The following is a 15,934-nucleotide window of genomic DNA, read 5'->3' on the forward strand; positions in this document are numbered from 1 at the left end:
CGATACCAGGTCTTAATTTAGAAAGGAAACACTGAAACCTACTGAACGTCAAGGTCTTCAGAGCACCATACTTTTTTATAGCTCAATGGCCCGTCGGCGACTTCGGTCGCCGAGAAATTTGTGGACACATGTGGTAAACAACGCATGTTCCGTCAGCAATCTGTGCAGGCCTCGTCAACGCCTTGGTTCTCCGTGTTGGTGTTTGGTATCCAACATCCGTTCTATGAGCCAGACACCACGTTCATCGCAAATAGACGGAAAGTTAGTCCTTCGAAGGAGGTTGGGATGAAATCGCCGCTCCGCGGCCCAGATCTGCAGACCACTACGGAGTACTTGGACGCTTCCCTAAACAGATTTTCGAAATAAAGAGAATCATAGAATCATTGGTATCATTTGTCCTGTCACTTTTTGCAAGCAAGCTATCACAATTACTCGGCGCCGTAGCGGGCCCGGTAGTCTTTCAGACGCTGGACCTCCGACTCGCCAATCTGAGCACCCAGCTTCTCGATCAGATCATGCAGACCGATGACGGCGCGGATGGGGATGCTCTCTCCGAGGTCCCTTTGGGCGACACCGATGGCGCTCTTGGTCTCTGAATCGCTCACTCTCTCCTCACGGTCCAACAGGACGACAACACCCGCGACAATGCCTCCCTCCTTCTCAATGATGCCGACGGCCTCGCGCAGGGCAGTTCCGGCGGTGATGACATCGTCCACGATAACGACCCGCTTGCCCTTCAGCGAAGCTCCGACAATGTTTCCTCCCTCTCCGTGCGCCTTGGCCTCCTTGCGGTTGAAAGAATAGCTGACGTTGTCCCAAGTGCCCTTGGGAGGCACAGCAAGGGAATCGCGAACGGCCAATTCGTTCACCACCGCGGCGGCGATGGGAATACCCTTGTAGGCGGGGCCGAAGATAATGTCAAAGTTGGGTTTTGTGGTGCCGTCAGCGGCGGTGGTGACAAAGGGCGCGGAGGACAGGACGCTTGCGTAAGCGGCGGAGGTGGCTCGGAGGAGGGGCGCGGTGTGCAGAAGAGAGGAGGTGAAGAAGTATGGAGATTCGCGACCCGATTTCAGGACATAGGAGCCAAAGGAGAGGACATTGTTGGAGATCAGAAGAGGGAGCAGAGTCTCCTTGTAGTCCTGGCCGGCAGACATTTCGTAGATTCTTGCGCGAGGAAAGGGTTTTTGGTTATTATGATAGTTTATTGGAGGATATTAGAAGAGGCGATTTGAGTAGTATGTTCAATTTGAGTCAATTGGAGAATGCTCAGACGTGTAGAGAATGTCGACGTGGTGCTGAGAGTTGAAGATTTTCGTAATTTTTTTTTCTCGGCGATATCCGTGCAGGAGGGGCAAATTGAGGGGTTCTTCCATTCTAGTCCTGCCAGCATATACATACTTGGGAGGAATGGCGCCCTCTCACCCCCTGACGGACTCCTATCGCACGGTAGAATCTCTTCATCCATACTATTCTACTAACTAGAGGATTGTCTTACATCTCCCTCCCCCTTCTCGACTGTCGTGGCGGTCAACCCTTATCGGAGTCTCCCACATAAGCAAATTAACACGTGCCCGGCCAACCACCGCCTCCGAATTCCGGCCCTCAATCTCCCTCTCTCTTCTCCCTCTCTCCTCTTTCTTCCCCCAGGCACATCCCAGTGCTGAGCATACCACCTTTTCTACCTCTCTTCTCTGGTTCCATTCCGGTTCTTTTCCATTTGTTGGGTTCTGTTTGGGAGCTTTCACTACAATCCATTATTGTAATCGCTGGCTGGGCCGGTGAAAAAGACCCGACAAACACGGTCACGCAAGGAGACTCTCCAGGCTACTCCTATAAATTGAGGGGGCTTTTCAAGGTACACCCTTCCTAGGAACTCTTCCAGTGACTCATTCGATGTCGCCGGTGGCTTATATTTTGAATTCTCGGTTTCCAGTACTGATTCCCTGACTCTCTCCAGCGTAATCTCAAGCAACAATGCATATCTCGGAGAAGCTTGCCCAGAATGAGGCGGCCGGGAGGCCCGGTATCTCCTTTGAATTCTTCCCCCCGAAGACTGCTCAGGGTGTGCAAAATCTCTACGACCGAATGGACCGCATGCACGCATTGGGACCCTCCTTCATTGACATCACTTGGGGGGCCGGTGGCCGACTATCGGACCTGACTTGTGAGATGGTCAATGTTGCCCAATCGGTGTATGGTTTGGAGACGTGTATGCATTTGACTTGTACAGACATGCCGGTGGAAAAGGTGGATGCTGCGCTTCAGGCGGCATACAAGGCGGGCTGCACCAACATCCTTGCTCTTCGGGGTGACCCTCCCCGTGAGAAGGAGAAATGGGAAGCAGCCGACGGAGGGTTCCGCTATGCCAAAGATCTGGTCAAGTACATTCGGGACAAGTATGGGAACCATTTTGACATTGGTGTTGGGGGTTATCCGGAAGGCGCAGACGATAACCCGGACGTGGATCTCTTGATCGACCACTTGAAGGAGAAGGTGGATGCTGGAAGCTCGTTTGTCGTCACCCAGATGTTCTACGATACGGATAACTTCGTCAACTGGGTCAACAAATGCCGTGCCAAGGGCATCAAGGTCCCCATCATTCCCGGTATCATGCCGATTCAGACATACGCTGCCTTCATGAGACGGGCAAACTGGACCAAGACCCGAATTCCGCCTGATTGGCTTGAGGCCTTGGAGCCAGTCAAGAATGATGACGCCGCTGTCAAGGATATCGGAAAGGGGCTGATCGCGGGCATGTGCCGGAGGCTGTTTGCGGCCGGCATCAACCATCTGCATTTCTACACCATGAACCTCGCTCAGTCAACCCAGTTAGTTCTGGAAGAGCTGAACCTTATGCCATCTGAGGAGACTCCAGTTCCCAGGCCTTTGCCCTGGCGCCCGTCGCTTGGACTCAACCGCAGAGGCGAGGATGTCCGTCCGATCTTTTGGAGAAACCGCAATTCTTCCTACATTGCGCGTACCCAGACATGGGATGAGTTTCCCAACGGCCGTTGGACCGACTCGCGGTCTCCCGCATTTGGTGAGCTCGACTCTTATGGCATCGGCTTGAAGGGTACGAACGAACAGAACATCAAACTGTGGGGAGAACCCAAGTCGATCCGCGAGCTCACCCATATCTTTGTTAAGTTCATGCAGGGCGAGCTAGCTCGGCTGCCTTGGAGCGACACGCCCATTAGTGGCGAAGCCAATGCCATTAAGGACAACCTGATCGAACTCAACAAGCGAGGTCTTTTCACCATCAACTCCCAGCCCGCTGTCAATGGTGCTCGTTCTTCCCACCCCGTCTACGGCTGGGGCCCCAAGAACGGCTTTGTCTACCAGAAGGCATACCTCGAACTCCTTGTGCCCCCTTACCTGCTCGATGAACTGATCGCTCGGATCGAGAAGAACGAGGACCTCACATACCACGCTGTCTCCAAGACCGGTGAACTGCGGACCAACACCCGTGATAGCCCTAATGCCTTGACCTGGGGTATCTTCGCGGGACGGGAAGTTGTACAGCCTACCATCGTAGAAACGATCAGTTTCCTGGCCTGGAAAGATGAAGCTTACCGTCTGGGCGAAGACTGGGCCAAATGCCACGAGGCCGGCAGCCCTAGTAGGAAGTTGATCCAGAGTATCATGGACAGTTGGTACCTGGTCAATATCGGTGAGTTTTTCGCCCGCCCTGTATTTTCCCCTTGACATGCAGCAGTTTCTGACCCGTGAACAGTCAACAACGACTTCCATAATTCGTTCAACCTCTTCGAATTGTTTAATGGCTTGGACCTCAAAGACATTGACGTTGAAATCCCCCCCGAGCCCAGACCCCAGGAAAATGGCACTCTCAGCGAGACCAACGGAGCTGCCCCAGAGGCCTCCATGAAAAACTAGGCTCAGTCAGGCCAGCCCTGATTGACTTCCATTCTCTTGCATCTGATCTTTTCTTCAACGAAGTCCTCTTACTAATTCAACATATATTGATCTCAACGATACTCAACGATACCTGCCTGGGACAACCAAACACCCCAGGTTCTGAAATGTTTTACGGCGACACGAACTGAAGACTTCTCAACGACTTCTTCTCTAAGCGTTTCTTAATTTCAACATGACATTCAACCATATACCCTATTGCTTTTTTCCCTTTCTTTTTTTCCCATTTCGACGAGAAGAACTACCAATTCAACATTCTAATAAATCTCTTTTCTTGCATCCTCATTCGGCGGGATGAAAAGAAGACATGGTCATGCTTCTACAACTGGCGACGACCCTATTTACGATAATTCAACACTACTGATGATGACGGAGTTGGGATTATGAGAACACAAAAGCGAACGATCCTCTTCAACATGGGATACGGAGTCTCTTGAAGGTTTACTACATTGGATATCTACCATACAGTGTCCATACATGTCAATTTTTATTTTTGTTTTCTACGAATACTGTGTGGTCGATTTGGAGCGGTTGCATGCATTGCATTGCAGTGGAAGGATCTAGCATCTTCTTTAATAACATAAAAGACAAATTCCAAATAAAGGTGCGTTTAAATTATTCGAGATCGATGCAGTTTCTATTGGTGATATCGTAGAATCTATAGACTCATTCATGCTTTTCGCACAGTCCTTACGACATGGTTTTGAACATTGCTCTGCCTTGGTCGTTCAATGGCATCATCCATCTTATTAAGACTGACTTCTTTACATTCATTCAATATCTCCTGCGTGACAACCATTAAAAATAATAACAATAATAAATAAATGTAAAAAACATACAACAGCCGGGATTCGCTGGTGGTCACCCACCCAACTACTAACCGGCCGGCGTGTGGCTTAAGTACGGCTGAGCGGACGGGAAGCCCTGTTCTCCACACCCTATGGTCGTATGTGGCAGAAAGATCATATATTCTGATAGATATAGTTGACTGATAAAGTATCTAGAAATTGGTACGACAATTGGTTTTGACCTCGGATTTCCTGTTATGAACCTACCGCCACAATGGCCGTCTCCCTAAAAAGATACCAAGCAGACCGAAAAAGAAATAAGTTCCACACTGTGGGATATTGGGAAGAGAGTGGTAGCAAGATATGCGGTCCCTTTCAAATGATTCTATGGTGTAGCGCTTGAGGGTCTAGCCAACAGTTGGCTATGAGACAGGGTCTTTCTCGGCTCCTATTATAATCGTGAAGTCGGAATTAACTAGTATTATTGCAGAGGATATCCCCTCGGAAGCCAGAAAACCTCTATTCCGGCGATGAACTGGGGTCATTGGCCATTGAACTTTTTTTCGTACCTATATGTGCAACATTTGTATTATTCAATGCCTATGTGTTGTATGAATAAGCATTGATGGTCTAGTGGTTATGATTGCCGCCTTCCATTCGGAAGCTTGACAGCGGCAGAGCGGGGTTCGATTCCCCGTCAATGCATTTTTGATAAATGAAGTTTTGTTATCCCAGCTTCATGTATTGATTGGTTTTTTTATATATAACATAGGTTCTTTTTATGTACATCTTTTGATTTATTCTTTTAGTAATATAATCTCGGGAAGGATTGCGCATCTATATGTTCTCCTAATGGTGAAGACACATCTGAAGTCATATATATACCTCAAAACATACCCCCCCTCAAGGTTCCATTTTCCCTCCTTTGGCTTCCAGGGATAATGGCGCCTATCTGCCTAGAGAAAACGGTCTACGACACCAAAAAATGGGTAGTGAAAGAACACCAACTACTATCCAGACCACCAGAAATGATAGGAGAAAGTGGATATATGTTATAATGATAAGAATACAAATAGACATCGCTGGACACGCCTGCAGAAGCAATAAAGGTAAGAAAGGTCACTGAAGGAGACACAATGACGAGGTCAACACGCCCATCAATTGCCGCATTGCCAGACAAGTCATGTTAAGACAGCCCTTGCCACTGACCCCAAAATCCACCCAAAAGGCCTCGTAAACCATACAATCCAGCTTCCAACGAGAACCACATACCCGGCAGCTCGGCCGATCACCATCATCAGGAAACCCAAAGCGGCGAGATAAAAAACGGCTTGTCCGAAGTCAGTCAGGGAGCGAAGGATGTCCTTGTCTTCGCTACCAGGCCACCTCCCAGTTGCATTGTAGGTCGAGAATGCGGTCAGAATTTCCCTGAAGACGTACAAGCAATGCCCCAGCATGCCCAAAATACAGTCCAGGCTGGTTTTCGCCAGGTCCATTCTCGTCTTCCTGTTGCCTACCAGTTGATTGTAGATACCGTGAGCTTGCGCCGCGGACAGGGCTAGTATATCCATCACGAGACTCCAGGTCAAGGGATTCAGCACCTGTTGGGGTTCCCTTGGCGTTGCGATGCTCTTTCGCCGGATACTAGACACAGCGTCAAGGGGAACATTGCTTGCGGGAGATTGCCTGCTTTCGAATCTCGTATCCACTGTGTTGTTTGCTTTAAGGCCTTCTCTGGGATCACCTAATTGAAGACCATCCAATTCTGCGACCTCGACGATTCGAGCTGACCGCATACTCCGGCTGTACTCTGGTTGATCGCTATGCTTAACAGGGGACACAGATCGCGGAGAATCTGAAACGCTTCTCACTGGAAGTGTTTCGCTGTTGATAGACATTGGAGGGAAGGCCAGGGACTTCTGCTGCGTGGTGCTACTATGCACGCGTCTGTCGAAGTTTTCTGTGGACGACTTCACCATCCCTGGCATATGGAGAAACCCACGGATTGGGCGTGACCTCTCTACGCCCGTGCCGTCGGGTTCTGCCTTTGCAGCGACGGTGGGTGCGTCGCCTGGACGAAGGGGTATGTAAGACGTGTATGATCTTTCCCAGGAGTTTTGTGTCGCCCGCCGCAGGCCAGAGGTCATAGAACCAACGGCAGGTTTCGCTCTTGTGTCGGTGGCGATGTCGTTGCGGCTGCCGCCCGGTTTGGCGGCGGCAGACATGCTCTCTGGAATGCCAGATCTCTTCCGCATGGTACCATTCGTGTCGTCCATGTTCACCCAAGTGCGCGTGATAGTGGGTGTGATAATGAATACATCGTCCGGGCGCTTCTTCTTCTGGACATGACGGCCTCGGGTGAGTCCCGCTGCCGTGCAGTTGGTGTTCTCTTTCCCTTGAGATTTTGGAGGTGCTCCTGTTTGTTCCGGTTTCTGGCACTTGCTCTCCTGGCATAGAGTCTTGGGTGACGGCCTGGAGCAGAGGGCATTCTTCAAATTCTGAGAAATCGGCCTCCATTCGTCTTGAAGCGTACTGCCCTTTTGTTCCGCTGCCGACTTGACTTGACCAGTTGTCCCTTTCTTCCATTCTTTCGGAGCCCGCGATACGTCTATAAGTCGGGGGCGTTCCTCGGTGGGAGAGGCATACGTCGAGAAAAGTAGGACTTCGTCTGGGTTCTTGTCTTTCGGTCCCTTTATTTCCTTGCATCCTAAAAAAGAACCATCGGGATTGATATCGGAGCCCTGTCGTTTTGGCCGTCCCGGAGATTCCTCCCAGATTGTGCTAAATCGTTGCTTCCCCACCTCATCGGGGGAATAGTAACGACGATGGTCTGGTGTCTCTTCTGACATGACATTAGGTGCCTCCTCTGAAGGACCAGACCGCGAATCTTGGCCATCATATGACTTCAGATCCTTTTCACAACGATCGGAGTTCTCTTCGGGCGACCTCGTACGAGGACTTGGGAGTGTATCTGGGTCAAGCATCGCACCGCCCTCGCTGTGGACCCGCTCGATGCTTTTCTGGAACTCAGCGATCTGGTCTTCATCCATAGTTGCTGGATTCGGTTCCTTGGCTGAGGGCATATTGACGACGAACCGATCCTCCCATTCTGTTATCGAGCTACTTGGTCCCGATACAGGCGATATAGAAGGGAACGATTGAATGGATGATTCCGTTGTCGTATCTGTCTTGTCGGAAGCCTTTGGAGCAGCATGTTCACGCGTATCTAAGCTTAGACTCCTTTCCCTAATCGGCCTTGACTTCCCCTGACTCGGTGGATGGCTCGCCAGTGGATTGCGCGTGAGGGCTCCTGACTTTGGCTGGGTAGATTTGGGGCTAGGAATTTTCGTCTTTGAGACTCCACCTCGCGGAGGTGATGATGGCTGAGGGTGACCATGTCCTCCAGCGTACTTCAGCCTCTGTTTGGTCAGCTCCTGCTTGGAAGAGTTCGCTAATGATAGGATCTTTCGGTAGGCCTCCTGGTAATGGCCTTTAGGTCTGTCCTTGCTATCCTTGTCGAACATCTCTCGAACCTTCCCCCAATATTGTTCGCGATCTTTGTCCGTCGGTGGAGATGCTCTAGGCCTCGATGTCCCAGGAGAAGGACCCTTGAGCGGGGCAGGCGAGTGGTCCTTTTTCTTCTGCTCTTCAGACTCCGCTAGGTTGCCGCTCTCCTTACCATTTCCCGTCAGAGACTTGGACTTAGGAAGCTTAGTAGCTTTCTTCGCTCTTCGAAGCGGTGGGGGTGCTAGTGCAGTATCGGGTTCTTTGCTCGCGGTATCGCCTGTGGGATCTTGCTCGTCAACGATCGCGTTCTCCGGTTCTCGGCTGGGGGAGCTGCTCCTCTTCCGCTCGTTGAGGGCAGCCCTCGTACGTCTTCCATTTCGAGGCCGCGGCTGGAGATTGAGCAGGTGGCCCTGTGGTAAATTTAGATACTCCTCCATATTGATTAAACAAACCCCGTTTGCGACCATAAGAAGCGGACTAGTGGCTGTTTCGACTCTCGCAGAGCAGCAATCAGAATAGACCGACAATAAGACCCATTCCTTCTAATTAAAGGGCAATATATCTGGTGATATCGGGGTTACCGTGAGGTTGGGTACGCCGGCCGGGGGGCGTATTGCCGCGTGATGAAGACGGGTAGTTCATAGGATATTGAGGCCAATGACCACGGAAGAAAGATCGAGTGGAATCTATTGTCGTTGAATATTGACCAGTGGGCAAGGGATGGTGGTGTGGATAATAATAATCGTCTTATGGTTAGCTGGTATGCTGTGGTATCCGCTACCACTCAGAAGAATGTGACCAGCAACAAATGGGGACTTCCTCACAAGGAATGCCAGCCCCCCGGTTGACGTTGTTTGGAATGGAAGCCACAGCACGAGACTGGGCGCTGCTGGTTCTTTTTCTTCAGTGATGGCAAGATCAACACTAGGGATAGGAAGTCACGATCTATGCAGTGACGAATTTTTGATACTAAAGGATGATCTGCAGCAATCAGCGGCGATCAAACACGGGGAAATGTTACTCTCTCGTGTGGCCAAGTCCAAGAAAGCTAATCTGATGACTGTGATCTCTTCGACGTGCGGAACACGCATACAGTAGGACGCCTGGATATAGTCCGGTGGCTGGACATAGTGTACTCCCAGCCTACATTCCGTATCTTATATTAGTCGAATAATGCACCAAAAAAACGGATGAGACAAGCCCAATTGTACGCGAACAGAACAATTTTCTCCAGACCCTTCCCAAACGCCATGGTCCAATGCTAAAGTAGTGGTGGTATGTTCACAGGATTTATGCAGCCCGAATTATACAATGACATCCGGGAAACGTGCCGAGCCATGCCATGCTGATTGACGAGTGCGATCATTCCCTGCTGATTCAAGGGATGCAAGGCCGTCTCCTCGATTCCAAAATGACTAGAAGTATCCAGTCTCGCGCCGATTGTCCTGGCTCCGTCTTGGTGTCGAAGAAAGGGGGCTTGCAGTGCTAAGGACGTTGCTTCTCTTCAGCGGGCTAGATGGGCGCCGTACGGAGCCAGTGCCGCGCTCCTTGTAAAAGAAATCCCCATTGTTTTGAAGACGACGCTCAAAATTTGCCGACGTAGACTTCCGCAGCGGAGAATTGGCATGGGAGTAAACGCCCAGGCTACCTCCGTCGCCTGACGCTGTCGGTGTTTGGCGAAACTGTGGTTGTCGGATTGACGAGACTGGGTTTCTGACAATGGGGGAAGCATCCCTCAGATGACTTGGGGTTTGCAGTGCTTGATGGTGAGAGAACGTCGGCGTGGACGCGTATGACTGACGCCTGGGTGATACCCCCTCTGGGTCAACGTGACTCACGTAGTTAGGATTGGGACTAGTTTTGAAGCCCCGCCGGATAATGAAGGTTGGGGTATAAGTATCCACTTTGTTGTGCTTCGCATCCGCGCCAGATTGGACAGCATCCTCGTCCGTAAACTGAGTGCCGACGTCCCTCATTAAGGGTTGCGTACGCGGATGCACGAATTTAACATCATATTCCTTCAAGGTCTCCTTGTGAACCATCATAGTGTCTTTCACTTGTTGAGTGAACGAGGAAGAGAGGAACGTCATCTGCACCGAGAGTAGGGTAGTCAAGAGAATAGTGGTGACGATTGTTACACTTGGCCGGGGGTCCGAAAGTTGGGTGGGCAGGAAAAGCCAGTATACCAGGATGTGTCCAGGACTGAATAAGCAGAATAGGCGCAAGCATATCGGTAGAGGGTCCCAGACGGCGAGCTCCCAAACATCGCGTTCTGCATCGGGGTGTGCTCTCGACTGTGCTGATCCGGAGATGGTTTCGGCGAAGTACCGCAATGGCGAGGCAGTCATTGGCGTCGAATCGACCCGGACACGGCGTGCGGAGGGTGTCGCTGGTGTTTGTTCAATCGGGGCCTCGAACATGCGATAGTGGCGCTTGCGATAGAAGGTATAGAATGTGTTAAATGCGGTGAAGCAGACGAGAAGGTGGACGATGAAAGACGCCTATGATGGAAAAGACATATCAGTACAAAGTATAGCGGTTTTATTCGTACCCAGTCAACCTACAAGCCAGCTTAGCCATGGCGCACCTCCATCGTCGCCAAACACATCGTCGACCGCACGACTGCCACTAGGTCGACTGTTTGCCCTGGCAACCAAGAAGACTATGTTGAGGATCACACCAAGAGTCACGGCCCAGTCCTTTTCAAATTGGTCCCAGTCATTTGCGTCGATCTCCTCCGATAGCCACAGCAGGAAATCCAACGGATTCAAGTAGGATTTGATGCGCTCCGCCAGTGGACGGCGGCGGACGAGCCGGGGCATGATGGGGGCCGTAAGGCTTTCGAAGCACAGAGACTGTAAGATAATGGAGATCAGTTTACATTTCTGGGTGAGTGTAAAGGAATCGCGGAAAAGAGACAAACCTGCGTCGATCGGAGTTTGGACAAAGGGAAGTTTTTCTCCCGCATGTAAACACATCTACTAGTGAGTGGGTTGTCGCGGAGCCCCGCTTAGATAAGCACGGGGCCTGCTATGACTACGACCGGCCGAGTTATCGGCGACGACAGATTGCCTCTGCGACCTCCGTATTGACCTATCTTTTCTCGGGGAACGCTTGTCGCAAGGCTACTTCCTTCCATTCTCTCACCATGGCGGCTCCGGCCGTAGCATACAAGGTAAATACTACCCTCCTTGGGGGTTTGAAAGACTTCCGTGGCAGTCTTTGACGTGTCCGTGATTTAGGACCGACAGTTCCTTGCTGTTATAGGAGATGAAGAGTGAGTGCTGCCAGATGATCCTGCAGAGGACTTTGTATTGCTAACCTGTTCTATCAGCTCCGTCACGGGTCTTCTTCTCGCAGGTATCGGTGTGAGTCTCGAAACAGCATCCCTCCGCAATAATCTATCATGCAAGACCTAATACCACCTTTAAGCATGTGACAGACCCCCCAGACGCTCAACGGAACTTCCTTGTAGTCGACTCCAAAACTGAGACATCTACGATCGAGAAAGCGTTCGTGAATTTCACGCAGGAGAGGAAGGACATCGCCGTTCTCCTCATCAACCAACATGTATAGTTCCTTGGACACAGGAAACCGTTTTTGATGGGCATAATGCTTACATTTTTGACCAGATTGCTGAGCGCATTCGTCACACCGTTGATTCGTTCGCTGAGGCCTTCCCTGCCGTACTTGAGATCCCCAGCAAGGACCACCCATACGACCCCGAGAAGGACAGCGTACTCAAGCGAGTACGGCGGTTGTTTGGCGAGTAATGGCGGGGCAGTCTCCCGTTTATGAGACTTGCGATTTGGTGCCGGATATGGCTTTCTATTTTATACGTCTCTTTCCGCTGTGTCGGATCCTACTGGAGGGTAATAGACCCAGCGAGAAGGGAAGATACCCAATCCATCGGAGAATTATGTACCTAGAAATTACTTTCTCAATCGCAAACAGTTCATGAAGTGTAGGTGTCGCGGGTACATAAGCTTGTGCTCGGTTTTCCATTGTTCCCATGCAAATCCTTATTTATGACCGGATTACCACAGGAATTGTCAGTAGGACGACTCAGTAGGCGGCTAGCCTTGATTTGCATGATTATAGGCTCTACAATGGTCCTCGAGGAAAATATAAACAAGACAAGTACGAGGACGGAACTCAAAGTGCGACTGCTGTAAATTCAAACAGATGCCCTAAACGCCGCGTGAAACATAGCAAACCATAACGTTGGAAAGGACGACATGGAACCTGGTCACCAGACACTGGCAGAATAAAGGCAGACATCGTAAACGACGGTGGCTTCGCTGGAAACGCAAAAGTGAACGTAGCACATATAAGAGCGGAATTAAGGGGTCGGGAGGCGGGGAACGAAGCCCTAGCCTACCACCATCTGGCTTGCTACTTCGTTCTACCGATGCAAGCAATAATCTAAAAGTTTGGCTTGAACTCGATATTGTGGGCATCGAGGCAGGTGATCCGTGCATCATCCTTTGAGAAGACGTCCGCATGGACGGAGTACTTGCCCTATGAGAAGGATTATAATCAGCTCCTGAAACATGCGTAGATACCAAGGAGGTCTTCTGACGTACCGGAGGAATATGTGCCGGAAGATCGACCCGTTTCGTCAAAGTCATGTCACCTTTCTCCAGAGGACACTTGAGATCGACGTTGGCGATTTGCTCGCAGAGGTCGGCCTTTTGCTTGAGCAGTGTGATCAGGCCATATTTGACTTCCACAAGCACGTAGGCTCCTTCATCGATAGTCTCACGTAGAGTGCCGGAAGCCTTGATGGTGAGGCTTTGACCACTGTGACTGTTAGTCGGGGAGCGGTACACTAGGGCGGGTCCGATCATGAACATACGGAAGCGGTGGATTCGGTGTTAGATCCACGGACTTGATCTGCAGAATATCTGTCGCGGGGTCGACACAATACTCTAGAGGATTGTCTCCTTCCACATGCTTGCCCCCTGCGTGGATGGGGGCCTGCGATGAGCCAAAGAAGTCGAGGGATCGAGCGGTGGCGGAAATGGGGGCGATGCAAACGAGGAAAGTCGCGGCGGCTGATAAGAACTTCATGGTCGACGGTCTTCGACGGACGATATTAGTTATGGGAAGAGGTGATAAAGGGAAGACTGAGGACTGAGGAAGAAACGGAGACAGAGGCACAGGAGAAGAAAGATGCTTGAGGATGACGACGTGAGGAGAAGCAGCTGGGCGAGTTGCAGTCATGCGGGCGGCCGGTGCCTGCAGGAGCCTCCGTTGGTTGGTTGGCGGTGGGCGATAACGGGGGTTGACACGTGATTACTTTTGTACCACTACGCAGTACCTTACTGGTAGTAGTATACCTCAGGACTGGAACTCTCCTTCGACATACTTCCTCTCTGCTCTGTAAGTCTCAAGAATTCACAGGCCTCTGTCTTCTATATTGGCATGGTGAATTATTCATCAAACAACTATGCTATGTACAAGTTCTTATTGCGTCTTTCGGGAGACGATCCCGCCTAGTGCTCAGAAACGAAGATACCGGCCATTCCCATACCCTGTGAAAGTCAGCTTACTCTGGTCATATGCATCGGAATGAGACATTGGACAACTTACGGTTCCAACACACATGGAGGTGACAGCTACGCGCTTGTTCTGTCGGCGGAGCTCGGAAAGCGCAGTCACGACCTGACGAGCTCCCGTGCATCCCAAGGGATGACCGAAGGCACTAACTCTTGTCAGCCAACACTACTCGTCAACCAGGCATTAATCGTCACTTACATAGCACCTCCGCGAGGGTTCACCTTCTCCTCGGGCAGACCAAGCTTCTGCACACAGTAGGTGCCCTAGTCATCGGTCAGTATCAAGATCACAACCGAAGCCAAGACGTCCAGTCTAACTCACCATGGAAGCAAAGGCCTCGTTGATCTCAAAGATATCGATGTCATCCTTGGTCAAGTTGAACTTGGAGAGGATCTTGGGGATAGCGATAGAGGGGCCGATGCCCATGATTCTAGGCTCAAGCCCAATAACGGTCGCGCCACAGAACTTGGCCAGGATGGGCTGACCCAGTGCTTCGGCACGAGAACGCTTCATGAGGAGGACACCGGCGGCACCATCGGTGATCTGGCTGGCGTTTCCACCAGTGGTAGCGCTGGGCTTCCACTGAGGGAAAGCAGAGCGGATCTTGCCAAGGGACTCAGCGGTGGTGCCATAGCGGATACCATCGTCGCGGTTCACCACGACATCCTTCACTTCACCGGTCTTGGGATCCTTAACCTGGGTCTTAACAGGGACGATCTCATCATCGAACCAGCCGGCCTTCTGGGCACGCTCAGCCTTCTGGTAGCTCTTCGCGGCGAACTGGTCGTGCTGCTCACGGGAGATGCTGAACTGACCAGCAACGTTCTCCGATGTTTGACCCATGGGCTGCGTGTTTTGGGAAGCAAGAGGGTGGGCCATGACATTAGGGGACATATCCGGAGCGCCGCCGTCGGCGTTGGTGCTCATGCTCTCAGCACCCACAGCAATACCAACATCAATCGAACCGGCGATGATCTGGTTGGCGATATTCTGAATGGCCAGCAAACCAGAGGAGCAGAACCGGTTGGCAATCGAGGCGGCGGCAGTTTCGGGGAAACCAGCAGCCAACACGGCGGAGCGAGCGACATAGGCAGCACCAGGGGCAAGGACGTTTCCAACGCAAACATCTTCGACAAGGTTGGGGTCAATCTTGGAGCGTTCCCGGATACTCTAGTTGCGCTATGTATCAGACACGAACAAACTCGACTGGAAAGGAGATCCATACCGTCAAAAGGGAAACCAGGAGGTCATCCAGCGAAGTATCCTTCAAGCCACCTTTCCGGGCCTTGGTGAGAGGTGTGCGGACGGCCAGGGTAACAACCTGTTCGTAAGGGATTAGCGTCTGGAGAGAAACCAAAATGTACCATATCGAATAACGACAGTCGTGAGTGAAACTTAACAGATACTTACAATATCATCGGGGTTCTTCGACAAAATCTTTTGCTTCGCAGCCGCGGAACCTGGGCTCGAGAGCTGGTTCGCAATGGAAGACAACCGTTGCTGAGGAGAAGACATTTTCGCAGTTATGAGGACCAAGGATGTTCTATCAGATAATACCTCTTTTTTTTTCTTTGTCACTGCAGAGGGAAGACAGAGGGTCAATGGAATAGGATTCCGGACAGCTTTCCCCACGGATTCGCGATAATATAAGAAGAACCTGGGGCAAGCACAGGCAGCGAAAACAACCGCGGTTCTTTTGGAGAATCGAGACGCAAGGCAAGCCCACCGAAAGTCCACAGACGGGGCTGAAGGCCGAGCCGAGCAATGGTGACCAATAGCAAGAGCAGCGATCGGGCAGCAGATCTACAGAGAGGCGACGGGGGCCGGGAGGACCCAAAGCAGAAGCCGATTGAATTTGCCGCCGGCCTGTAATGGCCATGTAAAATACAAGACCAGCGCATGGCCTCGGCTGTCGGCCCTTCCCCTTTCAGCACCGTGGAAGCTTAAATCTCAGGGGCAATTGGCGCCCCCATTGGTGGACAAGAGCCCTATTGCCCTAATCATAGCCCCCCAACCCTGGTATTAAATCATACTAACTGGCTTGAACCAACGCAGAACAGGGCTGGGCGACCAAATTTACTCCAGCCAATGGGGATTATCTAATCCGACAATTTGCCTCTGGGACTCCGGTACCAACTCCGATG

The 15,934-nt window shown here is 51.2% G+C and overlaps 7 protein-coding genes and 1 non-coding gene across 8 annotated transcripts; 3 read left to right on the plus strand and 5 right to left on the minus strand.

The window, feature by feature from the left end:
* Positions 1-382: 382 nt before the first annotated feature.
* On the minus strand, positions 383-1,444 carry BDV59DRAFT_168838 (orotate phosphoribosyltransferase). Its single transcript, XM_073688137.1, has one exon. The coding sequence runs from the start codon at positions 1,152-1,154 to the stop codon at positions 429-431; it is 726 nt and encodes a 241-aa protein (XP_073552678.1). The 5' UTR covers positions 1,155-1,444; the 3' UTR covers positions 383-428.
* BDV59DRAFT_168839 (methylenetetrahydrofolate reductase (NAD(P)H) MET13) lies at positions 1,445-4,543 on the plus strand. Its single transcript, XM_073688138.1, has 3 exons — positions 1,445-1,855; positions 1,958-3,670; positions 3,734-4,543. Exons 2-3 carry the CDS (start codon positions 1,975-1,977, stop codon positions 3,892-3,894), a joined length of 1,857 nt encoding a protein of 618 aa, XP_073552679.1. The 5' UTR covers positions 1,445-1,855; positions 1,958-1,974; the 3' UTR covers positions 3,895-4,543.
* A 797-nt stretch (positions 4,544-5,340) lies between these two features.
* BDV59DRAFT_t28 lies at positions 5,341-5,426 on the plus strand. The gene has a single exon. It is a non-coding gene; the product is annotated as a tRNA-Gly (tRNA).
* A 476-nt stretch (positions 5,427-5,902) lies between these two features.
* Positions 5,903-8,665, minus strand: BDV59DRAFT_190694 (putative NTP binding protein; the record flags this gene model as incomplete). The annotated part of the gene is made up of 1 exon (XM_073691789.1): positions 5,903-8,665. The coding sequence occupies one exon, from the start codon at positions 8,663-8,665 to the stop codon at positions 5,903-5,905; it is 2,763 nt and encodes a 920-aa protein (XP_073552680.1).
* Positions 8,666-9,612: 947 nt separating this feature from the next.
* BDV59DRAFT_52028 (Nur1/Mug154 family protein) lies at positions 9,613-11,171 on the minus strand. The gene is made up of 3 exons (XM_073696546.1): positions 11,152-11,171; positions 10,793-11,083; positions 9,613-10,729 (listed from the first exon to the last, which is right to left on the minus strand). Exons 2-3 carry the CDS (start codon positions 11,048-11,050, stop codon positions 9,644-9,646), a joined length of 1,344 nt encoding a protein of 447 aa, XP_073552681.1. The 5' UTR covers positions 11,051-11,083; positions 11,152-11,171; the 3' UTR covers positions 9,613-9,643.
* A 49-nt stretch (positions 11,172-11,220) lies between these two features.
* Positions 11,221-12,193, plus strand: BDV59DRAFT_168844 (H(+)-transporting V1 sector ATPase subunit F). Its single transcript, XM_073688139.1, has 5 exons — positions 11,221-11,403; positions 11,471-11,505; positions 11,563-11,596; positions 11,661-11,798; positions 11,861-12,193. Exons 1-5 carry the CDS (start codon positions 11,377-11,379, stop codon positions 11,999-12,001), a joined length of 375 nt encoding a protein of 124 aa, XP_073552682.1. The 5' UTR covers positions 11,221-11,376; the 3' UTR covers positions 12,002-12,193.
* A 460-nt stretch (positions 12,194-12,653) lies between these two features.
* BDV59DRAFT_198180 (ML domain-containing protein) lies at positions 12,654-13,301 on the minus strand (the record flags this gene model as incomplete). Its single annotated transcript, XM_073693110.1, has 3 exons — positions 12,654-12,749; positions 12,815-13,031; positions 13,087-13,301. The coding sequence occupies 3 exons, from the start codon at positions 13,299-13,301 to the stop codon at positions 12,654-12,656; spliced, it is 528 nt and encodes a 175-aa protein (XP_073552683.1).
* Positions 13,302-13,590: 289 nt separating this feature from the next.
* On the minus strand, positions 13,591-15,741 carry BDV59DRAFT_52093 (putative peroxisomal 3-ketoacyl-coA thiolase (Kat1)). Its single transcript, XM_073696548.1, has 6 exons — positions 15,201-15,741; positions 15,016-15,111; positions 14,112-14,960; positions 13,989-14,053; positions 13,824-13,935; positions 13,591-13,765 (listed from the first exon to the last, which is right to left on the minus strand). The coding sequence occupies exons 1-6, from the start codon at positions 15,303-15,305 to the stop codon at positions 13,727-13,729; spliced, it is 1,266 nt and encodes a 421-aa protein (XP_073552684.1). The 5' UTR covers positions 15,306-15,741; the 3' UTR covers positions 13,591-13,726.
* Between the last annotated feature and the right edge of the window lie 193 nt (positions 15,742-15,934).

This window comes from Aspergillus ambiguus (assembly GCF_047715705.1).
Source record: "Aspergillus ambiguus strain CBS 117.58 unplaced genomic scaffold BDV59scaffold_2, whole genome shotgun sequence".
Lineage (NCBI taxonomy): Eukaryota > Fungi > Ascomycota > Eurotiomycetes > Eurotiales > Aspergillaceae > Aspergillus > Aspergillus ambiguus.